Source organism: Heloderma suspectum, chromosome 3 (assembly GCF_057233095.1).
Source record: "Heloderma suspectum isolate Gila_16-S chromosome 3, 16-S_ref, whole genome shotgun sequence".
In the NCBI taxonomy this organism is placed as follows: Eukaryota; Metazoa; Chordata; class Lepidosauria; order Squamata; family Helodermatidae; genus Heloderma; species Heloderma suspectum.
Window position 1 is genome coordinate 47,848,409 of NC_139460.1, and position 15,691 is coordinate 47,864,099.

Consider the following 15,691-nt stretch of genomic DNA (forward strand, 5'->3'; position numbering starts at 1 on the left):
AAAGTAGATACTATTCATCCCTGTGATCCCAATGCTGACTGACCAGTGAGGGCTTTTAAATTTGGTTCATCCTCTTGGGCGCAATCCTGTGGGGATAGTCGACTGCCTCCAAATTTGGAGGCAACCAACTATCCAATGCAGGGCAAGCAGAGCATGGAGGGGATCTTCTCCTCTGTGCTCCGGCCACCCTGCAATTGTGGCTAGATGGCCGATTTCAGCTGTCTAGCCAGGGTGCCTCAGAGTGGTGGGAGGGGGAGGCCAGAGGGTGTATAGTGTTGTAACAGCACTTCCATGGTCCCCTCCCTGCCCCCAAGAACACCCCGTTTCTGGCAGCTATGGGCTGCTCTTCCAAGCATGGAGCCGTGGACAACCCACACCTCTATGAGGCAGTGGGGGAGGGGGAGGGGAGTTGGATTCCTGGGAACAATTCTGTGGCAGTCTAGATGTTGTCTTGTGGCCATAGGATTGTGCCCTAACTGATCCATCGCATTGTATGTATCTGTTTGTATCTAACTTCTTCCAGCCACCTCTGGCATTGCTCCACTCTTTTCCACATGTTCCAGGTCTCTGTTTGTAAATCCCAATAAAATATTGGGTGACAATGATCAATAATGCTGCTAATTTATTTTATGTTTGTAACTAAATGGCATTCATTTTCATTAACCTTAATAATTAAGATTGTAGTGTTCAAACTGAGAGATTGCCAGAACAAGAGCCAGTTTTAGCTGAGGAACAGTCAGTGTTCTGGGAAAAGTGATATGACTTAGTGACATACTGAAGACTGGGAATAAATAAGAAGAATTAAAGGGTTCAGGCCTGGTCAATGGAATGGATAGTGATATTGTCAATAAATACAGAGAGTAATTGGGGAGAGTAGAGAGTAGAAAGAAAGATGAGAAGCCTCTGATATATTGGCAGTTTTATTTTCAATTCCTTTTCTAATTATGCCCAACACGGAATTTGCCTTTTTCACAGCAGTCACACACTGGCTCAACATTTTCATTGCGCTATCGACCACAACCTCAAGATCTTATTCTTGGTTGGTCACTGCCAGCTCAGATTCCATCACTGCATACATGAAGTGGGATTGTTTCTGGCCCAGTGTGCATCACTTTACATCAGCTTACATTGAACTGCATTTGCCACCTTAACACCCATTCTCCCAGTTTGGAGAAATTATTTTGGAGCTCTTTGCAATCCCTTTTTGTTTTAACCACTCTAAATAATGTCATCAGCAAACTTGGCCATCTCACTGCTCACTCCTAATAAAAGCGCTGGTCCCAAAACAGATCCTTTTGGCACCCCACTGTTTATACCCATCCAGTGACCATTTATTCCTACTCTTTGCTTTCTGTTCTTTAACCAGTTACCGATCCATAAGAGGGCCTGTCCTCTTATTCCATGACTTCTAAGTTTGCTCAGGAGTCTTTGATGAAGGACTTTGTCAAAAGCCTTTTGGAAGTCCAAGTGAACACTGTCTTCTGGATCACCCCTGTCCACATGTTTACTGACACTCTCAAAGTACTCTGAACATTAGGGAGACAGCACATACTTTGTGGAAGCCATGTTGATCCTTTTTCAGCAGGACACGACCTTCTGTATAATATAGTATAATGACGCAAGGTTTTAGTCAAACACTGGAGAGATCTCTTTCAATGCTTTATTTTGTCTATTGTACATGGTATTTTTAAAAAGATGAAGAGGTTGGTGGTGGTTAGATTTTTATGAGGGATTCACTTCTCCAGCCCCTGTCTGAAAAGGGAGTAGAAGAGTACATCTAAATGCATTCAACATAGAAAAGAGAGGGTAAAACTTAAAACACCTCTGAAATGGTCTGTAGTTTGAGTTTCTGCACATATCAAAAGTAATATTAAAACTTTCTCACCTTACCAAAGTAGAAAACTTCAGTGGACGCTGGATGATGCTGGAAATATCTACTTCCCAACAACACACAGTCCCTGAGAGCTACAGCAATTATTATTCATAGCAATAACTTCAATTGCTTAGGAAACAAAACCTTGAATAAGATAATAACAGTCGGGGATGCCTATATTTGTATTTGTGTGATATGGCACTGGTAGGCCTTCTCCCTACTCTCGTCTTGAGTTGCTCTGTCCAGTATTAATAACATACAATCTGATCCCAAACTGATCCTTATCACCAGCCCCACAAGCAGGGCTGGTCCGAGATTTTGCTGCCTGAAACAAAGAACAAAATGCTGCCTCCTTCCCATTTCATGTATGAAAGCTGACCAGTAGATGAATCTGTCTTCACATGGGATCCTTATAATTATACCCGGCAAATATTTCCAAAAACTCAATGCTTTGTTTCGTAAATTTGGGTGGGGTTCCTTTTCACCAAGAATATCTTTGTAAAGGATACAACTTCCAATTAATGAAGGCGGGTTCGGTTTTCCAGTTCTAGTTATGTACCATCAGGCCTATTTGCTGACTTTTATTAAATTTTGATATTTTCCACTTAGATTAGATTTTCCACCTTGGACAGTGTTGGAATCTTCTTGTCTGGAGAAGAATGCCATCTCTTTAAATGGATGGCATTAGGTTCTTGGCATATTAAGGCAGACATAGCTCCTCCCACAATTTTGGCAGCTAGAGAAGTGTGGCGTTTAATATCATGCCAATTACAGTTTGACCCATTTTCCCATGCTAAACTGACTTTATGGGGAAATCCAGATTTAAGAATCGGAAAGAAAATGTTTTTATGGTGGACCTGGACAGATGAAATGATCTTTACCCTGGATCAATTAGTGGGGGTTGATGATGAGTTCTTGTTATTTTCAACTTTGCAAGAGCAATTTGACTTGCCCGCTACAGCGGAATGGCAGTACTTGCAACTGAAACATTTGTTGGTATCTGGATTCAGTCTTGCTGCTTTTACTGCTTCAGAGTCTCCTTTGTTACTGGAAATACTCACTGAAGCTGATCAGATATATCAACCTACGATTCATGTTTATAAATATTTATTATCAATGAATAAATATGATACAAGGGGTTTACAGCAGGAATGCAACAGGGAATTGGAATGTCCTATTTTGTTTAATCAATGGATTGCCATTTTGGTATCTGTATCAGACATCTCAACAGATCTTCAGTTACGCCTTATTCAGCAAAAACTTTTGTTTCAGGTCTATTGGATGCCACAACATCTTTTTAATAAAGATTTGTCAAATTTGGCTAATTGTTGGAGTTGTAATTCAGTCAATGCTTCTCTTATTCGTATGATTTGGAAATGCTGAATGGCTGGCTCCTTTGGGGAGGAAGTTATTATATGGATAAATTTTGTATTGGAAAGCTGATGTAAATGTTCTTTTAAATTACTTACCTGCTTCTTGGAATGTAACACACGGTCAGCGTAAATGGATTTTTCACGCCCTTTTGGTTGCTAAAAGACTGTTACTACGATACTGGAAGGATAAAAGCTCACCACCTATAATGCAATGGATTGAAGACTTAACAATGCTACCAACATTTGAAAGAGTAGTATATAGGCGCAACTTGCAAATGGACTTATATGTGGATATTTGGTCTGCTTTTACTGAAGTTTATGTGTAACCTATACTCCCCCCCCCTTTTAACTCTTTCTAGAATATTGCAATAATTCAAAACTGAGGGTTTTAGAATGTTGTTATACTTGGGGGGGGGGGTTATGTTGTTTTTTGTTTTGTTTGTTGAAATTCACAATAACAGGGGGGGAAGATGAATCTGTCCTCAGCACTGACAATGGGACAGCATTCTCCACTGCACTTGAAGCAGCAGGCTAACTTAGGGGGTACAGAACAGGCCACGTGGCACACAATTCTTTCCTCCAGCACGTTGCTGCTGCCTGCTAGCATCTGTTGCCTGAGGTGACTGCCACAGTCTGCCTAATGGAAGGGCTGACTCTGCCCACAAGCATAAATTGGGAAGTGTGTGGTGCAGAGGCAGTGCTATAACGTAGGTTGGGTGGGGGCTCTGACCCCTACAGCAACCCCCCACTGGTCCCCTTCCTCCCCCTTAGTTGCAAGTGTGGCACATCCACTGCCATCCTTACCTGGTCTGTCAGCCCTGGAAGCGCCATGGCTTCCTGGGTTCATCCTGAGAATGTGTATTGGACACACATGCTCGATACTATTCCCCAAACTGGTCTTTTGGCCCTGCAAGCTTTGTGGCTTTCTGGGCTCATAGAGAGCATATGCGACAGGTGCTCATGCTCAGTCCTATTCCTCAATTCAGCTGGCAATGAGGCAGCGGGGGGAGATTCCACCTCACTGCTGAAAACATGGGCTGATCTGGTTCTCCTGCATTTGTGCAGGATCTGAATGTTTACCCCAAGGCAGGGTGTCCATGCTGGGTGCCCATAGCCAATTGAGTTGGATTGTAAAAGGAAGAGGATGCAGTGCACCTGTGCAGAGAAGAATGGTTCCTTTTTTCTAGTCTTTTTTGCAGTCACAAAATGGGGGCAGCAATGGCTGGAGCCTGAAAATCACAGATTGATGAAATAAAAAATGTTGCTGTGTGCTTAGTAATGGGGTGGGGGTGGTGGCAGCAGGATGCTGTAGCTAGTTGGCAGGAGCAATGGCGGGTTGGGATGTGTGCGTGTGTTACTGGGATGAGAGGATTTCTGCCTGGGGCGAGTGGATTTTTGCTTTGGTGAGTCTGCAGGGGTGCATTAATTTTTTGCCTGCGGTGAGTGGTTTCCCTCACCTGCCCCACTACCATGGTTTTACACTCATAAGCGTAAAGTTATTTCATTCATTTTCCTTATTTGTACAATATGGGTTGTTGCTGGAACAACAAGAAGAAAAAAATGTGGCTCCAAAGGAATGCTTTTGTGTGGCTGTGTGAATTATTACTATTATTATTATTATTATTATTATTATTATTATTATTGTTACATGCAAAGGGGGTGGATTTTGGATGCTCTCAGAATTTGCTCAGGGGTTCCATGGACTGCTTTTCTGTGTGGCTCTGAGATAATGGTATTATTTTGCGTGGCTTTCTCCTCCCCCAGCATTTTGCACTCATAATCTTATAGTCACTTGATTCCCTGTGCTTTTGGAGTTGTTGCTGAAACACGCAGATCCAAAGGAATGCTTTTGTCTGGCTGTGTCAATTTTTCTCCTCCTCCTTTGTACTTATGATCTTAACATTCATGTGCCTCAGTTTCCCTTCTGTGGTATAGGTTGCTGGGGTCTGCCTCTGGTGACCCTGTCCTCAGCCCCACCAGCCCCAGCGGGTACCAACGGCCACTGGCATGATGATGGGAAGTGAATGTGGAGAGCTGAAGTAGGCTGTCCTCAGTATGCTGATGATATCCTCCCTCTTTTTAATCCACTGACCTCTAACATGTAATTAGCATTGACAGTGCACTAGGCAATGGACAACAGAGAGGTCACATAGTCTCTGCCAAGGAGTCTTATTCAGATCATGGACTTGTGGCATTTACTTTGCATCTTGTTGTAGTCATGCATCATGCAGTTCAGCCAATGGAAGTGAAATCAAAGTAACAAAGGGGTGGCAAAGATCACCATCATTCTAGAGAGCTGATTTTCCTTGATCAATGCAGGTTGCAGCCTTGCCGTGCTCTTAAATGACGGTTGTGCCCATTGTCAGAATCAGGTAATGAAGGTGGAATAGGAGTACAGTCAGGAGACCTTTGGGTTAAGTGTTACAGGCCTACGGAAATTGGTTCAGAACATAAAGTTTTGTGAAATCCAGAGCACAGATAGAAACTTTTACAAGCACCTAAAAGCTATCAGCTATCAGAACACATTCTGAGTAACTTTCAGCCAGTCAGGGCAAAAGTCAGCAGGTGAAGATTTTCACAACATGGAGATAAACTTCATCTGCTATAGGGATGGGGCCCATTGAAGGGCAGGCAACCCTAGTACCACTGCAGTGCAGGGATGCCCCAGAAGAGCATTCCTGCAACCAGGTTACAGTGTTTTCAAAGCAGACAAAAATTAGCTTGGGGTCACAGAGCTTCCCACGTGCCTGCAGTATCTGTAGCTTGCAATGCTAAAAATGTAGCATCATTAGGAGTGTTTATACCAAAACCTTGCCACAAAAAAATTAAAAAATCAATACTATAAAATGGCAATTAAGAGTAGAATCCGAACACTATATATAGGCAGCATATTTTAAAAGGATAACAATCCATCACACAACAATAAAGCCCAAACAAGGAGGAAGATATTTGCAAGTTATTGGTCTGATGATTGATAGTCTCAGTAATTTTCATCTGAAATATATGCACTTGTTTACAATAAAGTAACCACGGCCACTCTCTCCAGAAGAGCTTCTGGAAGCACATAAACATCTACTATACTCATTTTATTAATTAGAAATTAATGAAGTTGTATGGTGTAAGTGTTTTATCCTCTCAGTCAGGGATGCATCCCTGAAATATTGGTGTTTGGTACATATTATTGCAGTTTCTAAAGCTGTTGCGGGCAATACAAGCTTAATTTTGTCAAGGAATGTATTGGGCATCAAGTAGCCCATGGGGGTGGAGTGAAGAAGATGGGCATGATCCTTCCCTGCACAGACACTGAAAGAGCCTCCTCAACAAACATATGAAAATACACTATACTGAGTCAGATCCTTAGACCTTCTGAATAACTACTGTCTACTCTCACCAAGGTTTTGGGCAGAGACGCCTTTCCCAGTCCTGCTATGGGAGAGATCCTTTTAACTAGAAATGCCAGGAACTGAACATAGGACCTTCTGCATGCAAAGCATGTGCCCTCTCATTGTAGACAGAAGTGAATGGTCCTGTGCCCTATACAGCAACAGCCCAGGACCAGCCCTACCATTAGGCAGAGTGAGGCAGCTGCTTCAAGTAGCAGATGCTGCAGGTGTGCAGTATCAGTGAGGTGTTGGGAAGACAGTGGTGTGCACCATGTACCCTGCTTCATGCCCCCTAAGCTAGTTTGATGCCTTCACATGCAGTGAGGACACTGTCCTATCACTGGTGTCTTTTGTATGGCGGTAGGTAGGTGGGTGGTAGCACCAGGGACGGGGGAGATACATTCTGTTGTCCTTTGTCTCAGGTAGACCTTGCTGTAAATTGACTGCTGTAGGGGCTGAGGGCCCAAGCACAAAAATGTTATAAGTGCCCCCTTATCTGTGTGTGTGTATATGAATGTGCATCCCATGTGTGTGCTGCCCTTTTTGGCTGGCTGGCTGGCTGGCTTTCTTTCTTCTCTCTCTCTCTCTCTCTGGCTCCTCCTTCTCTCACTTCCTTCCTTCCTTTTCTCTGGCTCCCCTTTTTTCTTTCCTCTTTTATTTCCTTCTCCCTCTCTGGCTCCTCTCCCTTTCACTTGCTCTCTGGCTCCTCTTTCTCTCTCTCACTGGCTCCTTTTTCTTTCTCTCTCTCTGTCTGCTTTTACTTTCCTTTTTCTCTGTCTCCTCTTTTCTCTCTCTCTGGTTCCCTTCTTTCTCTCCCCACCACCTCCCTCTGGTTCCCTTCTTCCCCCACTCCTCTCTCTCTCTCTGGTCTCTCTTTCTCCTCCCTCCTTGGCTCTTTCATTCTTTCTGGTCACACACCCCCAGTTTCTCCATTCATATGCATGGAGAAAAAGCCCCCCCCCCCGCCGCCAAAATTGGGTGAAGTCCATCCCCCACTAAGGATCCTGTGGACCCAAGCGTCCTTGGTGGAGAATGCCCTTAGTTCCCCCCTCTAGCCAATTTTTGGCAGGGGAGCTTTTTCACTCCCTATACAAGTCAATGGAGTGATCTCCATTGGGTTGCATAATTAAGGAGCAAAAAAGCCCCCTTGCCAAAAATCAGCTAGCTGAGGTGAAGCTCACCCCCACCCCAAGGACCCTGTTGCGCCATGGCAACTAAAAAAAGAATACCTCAGGGGCCACCTCTCCCCATGTAGTAAGTTGGTCAGTGAGCAGAAAATGGGGGTTCCAGTGTTCCCAAATGCATAGAGACCTGTGTAATTTGACCGCTAGTCGTTTTTTAACAGGCTTTTGCTTATAAAACCAGGCCCCTTGATCAGGGGCAGAGCTTCTATAGTGAGCCTCTCACATACTTTTAATTGGTATCAAGCAAGTGCAATTTCATATGTCAACAACTGTGCATATGCCTGGCTAACTCACCTTTTTCTCATAGAGTAGTGTCTTGTCTCACCCATGAGCTGGGAGGATTTCACTCCTAAGTAAGAATGCTAGAGGCTCTCTCTTATTAGCTTCCCAGGCTGGGACGTTTCAAGGGCCGTCGAGGCGGAGACAAGCCTCTCTCCCCCACCCCCCACCCCTGGGAGGACAGTGTGTTTCTGTGTGTTTCTCCCTGTCAGCTCCTAAGCCAAGGGAGAAAGCTATAAAAGCAAGCGGGCTAGTTTTGATCTTCGGTCTCTCTTCATGGGGCAATATGCACACAACCAGCTTGGAGAACTTTTGCGGCCTGAGGGACAGCTTCTGTCTGTTGTGGAGACCCCGAGAGACAGCAAGCTATGAAAGCTTGATTAGCTGAAAATGTGAACTTTCTTTGCATGTATATATTCTGCATCCATTTTCTATCAATAAATTGTCACCATTTTGCTCAAGTGGCTTGTTTAATCTTGGTAATCCAAAGAATCTGATTGATGACTGGGATCTGAAAGAATCAGAACCCTGGATCAATACACTCCATATGAACCTACCAGGTCTGTGAAGTCAGCTTCAGAGGCCCTTCTCTTTGTGCCCCCATGAGAGAAATTTGGGCGTGTGCGTGTCCTTTTCTGTGATTGTTCCATAAGGGGCTATTTCCCCAAGGAAGTCTGTCTGGTGTGACACTCATCTTTTTGGAACCAGGCAAAGCTGTATTTATTTTCCCAGGCATTTGGACATTAGTTGTGGCCCAACTGTTGTTGATTGCTTTTGTGATGTTCATTCTAGGCTGTGAGTACAGGGAAATTTTGTGTATTTGTGGCTGAACACTTTCATATTGTATTGTTTTTAGATTATGTTTTTATTGTATTTATTTTTATTATTGGGCTGATTATGGTCTATATTGATTTTACATTTTTTTCTTCCTGTTATATTAATCATGGGTTTCTGTATTGTGTAAGTTGCATCATCATCATCATAATTTATTATAATAAATTATAATATATCATTATTACATATTATAGTAAATTATCATTTATTTATTTATTTATTTATTTCATTTCTATACCGCCCAATAGCCGAAGCTCTCTGGGCGGTTCACAAAAACTAAAACGAAACAACACACAATAAAACAATTTAAAATATATAGAACATTAAAACCACAATATAACAATACAACCACAATAAAACCTAGCAGCAGTACAGGAGTTTAAAATACAGATTTAAAACAGCAAAGATAAAAATTTAGAAAGCTAAAATGCCTGGGAAAATAAAAAGGTCTTCACCTGGCGCCGAAAGGAGTACAATGTAGGCGCCAGGCGAACCTCACTAGGGAGCTCATTCCAGAGCCGGGGTGCCACAACAGAAAAAGCCCTCCTCCTAGTAGCCACCCGCCTCACTACCTTTGGCAGGGGCTCACGGAGAAGGGCCTCTGATGATGACCTTAAGGTCCGGGCAGGCACATATGGGAGGAGGCGATCCTTCAGGTAACCTGGCCCCAAGCCGTTAAGGGCTTTGAATGTTAACACCAGCACTTTGAATCAGGCCCGGAAATGGAAATCATAATAAATTATTAACATATTTTTATAAGTTACAGTTATGGTTGGATACAAGACTGGAACCCTTCCCACCTCCTGGTTTGTTAAGACAATATCGCTTCTTGGATACCTTATTGCCCTGATCCTGCTGCATCACACCTCAGGTGTAGAAAAAGGTGCTGCACCTTTGTATCAAACCCTAGAGCGGTGATAGCTGTGATTAATACCAAATCAAATCCATATCACATGCTTTAGCAAAGGGTCACTGCAGTGAACTTTGACAGTGCAAATCACCTATTTGGGAGGAAGGAGTGGTCTGGATTCAGCCCCCAACCCAAATGCCTTCAAACAGGCAATTAGGTTTTGCAAAGCTGATTGTACAAACCATTGTTTGGTGGGTAAACACACACTAATCTTCATGTACAGTAGCAAGAATGCAGCCCACATGTGAATGCAAAGATCTCTAGATTGGGACCCACACATTACAGTGCCTATGTTTTTTTATGCAATGCTGTTTCTGAGAAATCTACAAATGGTTCATTAATGTTTCTCATGAAATACAAGAATAAAACTTTTATAAGATTCTATTTGTACAAAAAGGCATCCAGTAAAAAGAATATGACCGTGCTGAATAAGATACAGAAGAGTAAAATATCTTTTCTTCTGTACTCTCTACATATTCTCAAAGCCCCATCAAACAACATTTGTGTAGCCATATTTAATCAATACATGCTTCTTACCATCCACATACCTACATGGGAGGGAAATGTAACATACAAGAGGAAAATTGTTCAAAGTATAACCACCACCACCAGGGGTTGGACTCGATGGTCTTATAGGCCCCTTCCAACCCTACTATTCTATGATAAAAAAAGCTATTGTTTGGGAGCATTTTATGAAAGCCATGGACTAAGACAGCCAATTGGCTGATACTCTGGAACAGGGAAGCGACAATGCAGCATTACAGCTCTCTGGCTGGCAAGAGTGTGGAGTGCTGTGTGGATTGGTACCATTTGCAAAATGGCTCTGTACTCTATGAACTGGAGGTCCATGTAAGGCAGAATCTGTTAGAAAAAGGATCCCTTCTTTCCAGACGTTTCACCTCCTTTCAGGAGACTTTCTAAATAAAATCCTAAATGGGCAGCTATTTGCCAGCAAATGGTTGCTAACATTTTTTCTGCCTTGATTCATTTATATTCTTTTCTTCTCATTCCAACTCTAGTAATCTCCGGGTTTTCATGGATTACAGATACAATTCATGTCTAGTTTAGTGCTGGATATCTCTAAAACTGTCCTCAGCTCTTATATTTTTTGGTTCCTTTAATAAGACAACTAGTGAGAAAAATACTCCAGCAGGGACTTGCAGGGACCAGCAGGGTTGTGTTTCAGCTGACATGAAACTGCTGGTAGGCAAAATATGGCGCTTCCTCCGTCATGGGTTCTTTTTCTCCCTGTACTATTTATCCATTTCTGGCCTCAGAGTGCCTGCCTGCTGATGATCGTTCTCAACTGTTCCAACCTGTCTTCTTTCAGAGCACCTTGGACAGAACAGAAGAACCCAAAATAGTGCTGAAAGTTATGCATCATAAGCAAGACGCCAGCTAGCAACTCATTGGTCATGAGAAGGTGATGGATGTAGGCACGGCTATGATTCTGACAGCAGTAGCATGAGCATCCATTCACTAAAGGACGAAAATCAGTCTGGTACCTGAGAAGGAAAGAAAGAGCATCACATTTTACAGCCCCAAACCCATAAAGCAATATTCCAAACCTACACCTTAGGCACAATGGGACACTGCTAATAGGCCAACTATGAATCATTGTGTGGCTCTGTCTAATTGCTAAAGGATAGCTATCCAAAATATTATTACTGACATCACTTCCATCCACATATATAGCACTTTACAAAGAATAAGAGGATAGATCCCTGCTCCAAGGGGCTAGAAAAGTATTGGCATGTTTTACTGTAAGTGAAATGATAACTAAATGTTTTACCGCAATTAAAATTGTTTATTATACCCTGGGTATAATAAACCATTGCTCTAATAGCAGTTAGCAGATGAGTTATCAGATTAAAAATTCCTCAACTGGAATGCTGTGGAGCCTGAAAATGTATATTACCATGTCCCACCCAACCTAGAGCTTTAGCATGTTTTAATTACTATAATAGGATGAGCTTCCTCCATGGTAAATGGCAGATTCATCCTTCCCTACATTGCTGCTATCTGCTCTCTGTTAGTCCTATTCAGTCATTTTTCTCTCTACATGAAGTGAGAGAAAAATGTATTGATGGAAGGTATGGGGGTGGGGGAAAGCCTGCTGAACACACATAGGCTGTCCTTATTAGATGCAATATGCGTATTTGGCAGTTTCCCCCCTTTGAACCTTCCTCCAGTGTGTAGACATCATGGAGCAGGCCAGCAGGGACACAACAGCAGGGCAGAGTTAATCTCTCTACACAAAGTAACTTGCATGGAAAGAAAAACTCCTGAATAAGGCCACATTTTACTGCAGAGCTCAGCAGGTGACCCATACACCACAATAATAAGACAGCTGCAGAAGCACCACGTTGGCAAGAGACACCCTGGACCTCTACTATGCCACAGGCAATAATGAGTCCAAGAACTTCCCTTGTGAATGGACAACTAAGATTGTTCAGATCTCTTTAAGACTTCATGATTTTTACAAAATACAAGCTCGTCCGTCTAGCCTGTTCCAAGCACAACATAAAAAATCACGACACTTATAATCTCTAGTTAATTTTTTAAATGTTGGTAATCAACTAATTTTCTCTATACTAAATCTGGCCAGGACATACGTATAGACTGGGTTGAGACAACATGATAACTCACACTCAGGGATGGACTACAAGGTGAGTGTGAGTTGTTGTTGAACTGTGGGTTATCGTATTGTTTGAACCCAGCTGCACTAACGAACTATGGTTTGTTAACCATGAACAACCCATGAAGAGAACCCATGGCTTGTTGTTGGGTTGTGAACTGTGGGTTGACACAGAGCCCATGATTCAATGACAACTATATTCAACGCTTGAGTGTGGGTTATCGTGTTGTCTGTACCCAGGCATAGTTGTGGAACGCATCAAAACCATTCAGCAACATATCACTTTAAAGATATACATATTCAACAGAAACTCTGAGGGCATAAGATTACTCAAAAAGGGTTAAAGTACACATTAACTGTACTCTGGATGTTTTCTAACTATTGGCCATTGAAGGCAAAAGGAGAAGGGGACGGCAGAGGATGAGATCACCGATGCAATGAATATGAACTTGAGCACACTCCGGGAGAGAGCAGAGGACAGGAAGGCCTGGCGTGCTATGGTCCATGGGGTCACGAAGAGTCGGACATGACTTAACGACTGAACAACAACAACAAGTGTTATGAACCAATCACTGTTCCTCTCAAGACACCTACAGCACAATCCTATGCATGTTTACTCAGAAGTCCCATTAAGTTCAATGGGATTTACTCCCAGGTAAGCACATATAACTCCAGCAAAGGAGATCGTTACCTTGTCATGGTGCTGGAGCTTGAGCACCTCCATGACATCATGAGCTAAACCGTGAAGGGACACCCAAGACGGGAAGGTCATGGCAGAGAGGTCAGACTAAATACGATCCCTGGGAAAGGTAACATCAACCCACCCCAGTATTCTTGCCATGAAAACTAAATGTATTAGTGCAACCAGAGATATGTCAGTATACCATTGGAAGATGGGACTACCAGGTCGGAAGACGGTCAAAATGCTACTGGGGAGGAACAGAGGATAAGTTCAACTAGCCCCAGATGTGATGACGCAGCTAGCTCAAAGCCGAAAGGACGGTGAGCGGCCAACGGTGCTGGTGGTGAACAACAAATCCGATGTTCTAAAGATCAACACACCATAGGAACCTGGAATGTAAGAACTATGAGCCAGGGCAAATTAGATGTGGTTATTGGGGAGATGTCAAGATTAAATATAGACATTTTGGGTGTCAGTGAACTGAAATGGACTGGAATGGGCCACTTCACATCAGATGACCACCAGATCTACTACTGTGGACAAGAGGACCACAGAAGAAATGGAGTAGCCTTCATAATTAATAATAAAGTGGCTAAAGCAGTGCTTGGATACAATCCAAAAAACGATAGAATGATCTCAATTCAAATTCAGGGTAAGCCATTTAACATCACAGTGATCCAAATACACGCCCCAACCACAGATGCTGAAGAAGCAGAAGTAGATGAGTTCTATGAGGATCTGCAGCACCTACTGGATAATATGCCAAAAAGAGATGTTATTTTCATTACAGGAGACTGGAATGCTAAGGTGGGTAGTCAAACGACACCTGGAATTACAGGCAAGCATGCTCTGGGAGAACAAAATGAAGTGGGACATAGGCTGATAGAATTTTGCCAAGACAACTCACTGTGCATAACAAACACTCTCTTCCAACAACCTAAAAGACGACTTTATACATGGACTTCACCAGATGGTTGACACCGAAATCAGATTGACTACATCCTTTGTAGCCAAAGGTGGTGGACATCTATACAGTCGGTAAAAAAAAGACCTGGAGCTGACTGTAGTTCAGACCACGAACTTCTTATTGCACAATTTAGAATCAGACTAAAGAGAATAGGGAAGACCCACAGATCAGTTAGATATGAGCTCACTAATATTCCTAATGAATATGCAGTGGAGGGGAAGAATAGATTTAAGGGACTAGATTTAGTAGATACGGTCCCGGAAGAACTATGGACAGAAGTTCACAACATTGTTCAGGAGGCGGCAACAAAAAATGTCCCAAAGAAAAAGAAAACCAAGAAGGCAAGATGGCTGTCTGCTGAGACACTGGAAGTAGCCCAAGAAAGAAAGGAAAGCAAAAGGCAACAGTGATAGGGGGAGATATGCCTTATTAAATGCAAAATTCCAGAGGTTAGCCAGAAGAGATAAGGAATTATTTTTAAACAAGCAATGCACGGAAGTGGAAGAAGATAATAGAATAGGAAGGACAAGAGACCTCTTCCAGAAAATTAGAAACATCGGAGGTAAATTCCAAGCAAAAATGGGTATGATCAAAAACAAAGATGGCAAGGATCTAACAGAAGCAGAAGAGATCAAGAAAAGGTGGCAAAAATATACGGAAGATCTGTATAGGAAGGATAATAATATCGGGGATAGATTTGACGGTGTGGTCAGTGAGTTAGAGCCAGACATCCTGAAGAGTGAGATTGAATGGGCCTTAAGAAGCATTGCTAATAACAAAGCAGCAGGAGATGACAGCTGAACTGTTTAAAACTTTGCAAGATTTATTTATTTATTTATTTCATTTCTATGCCGCCCAATAGCCGAAGCTCTCTGGGCGGTTCACAAAAATTAAATCCAAACAACACACAATAAAACAATTTAAAATATACAGAACATTAAAACCACAATATAACAATACAACCACAATAAAACCTAGCAGCAGTGCAGGAGTTTAAAATACAGATTTAAAACAGCAAAGATAAAAATTTAGAAAGCTAAAATGCTAAAATGCCTGGGAAAATAAAAAGGTCTTCACCTGGCGCCGAAAGGAATACAATGTAGGCGCCAGGCGAACCTCACTAGGGAGCTCATTCCAGAGCCAGGGTGCCACAGCAGAAAAAGCCCTCCTCCTAGTATCCACCTACCTCACTTCCTTTGGCAGGGGCTCACGGAGAAGGGCCGCTGATGATGATCTTAAGGTCCGGGCAGGCACATATGGGAGGAGGCGATCCTTCAGGTAACCTGGCCCCAAGCCGTTAAGGGCTTTAAATGTTAACACCAGCACTTTGAATCGGGCCCAGAAATGGACTGACAGCCAGTGCAGCTGGAAAAGTACTGGCGTAATATGAGCTCGCAGGCCAGTCCCTGTTAAGACAATCTTGCTGCCCTATTTTGGACCAGCTGAAGTTTCCGGGCCATTTTCAAAGGCAGCCCCACGTATAACACATTGCAGTAATCCAGACGAGAAGTTATCAGAGCATGGATAACTGTAGCAAGGCTATCTCTGTCCAGATAATGGCGTAGTTG

The 15,691-nt window shown here is 42.8% G+C and overlaps 1 protein-coding gene across 1 annotated transcript in view; it reads right to left on the reverse strand.

The window, feature by feature from the left end:
- Positions 1–9,117: 9,117 nt before the first annotated feature.
- QTRT2 (queuine tRNA-ribosyltransferase accessory subunit 2) overlaps positions 9,118–15,691 on the reverse strand; it is a 33,863-nt gene continuing 27,289 nt past the window's right edge. Inside the window, exon 9 of the mRNA XM_084843109.1 lies at positions 9,118–11,341. Coding sequence (XP_084699235.1) covers positions 11,110–11,341 — 232 coding nt within the window. The 3' untranslated portion in view covers positions 9,118–11,109. The remainder of the gene's footprint in view (positions 11,342–15,691) is intronic.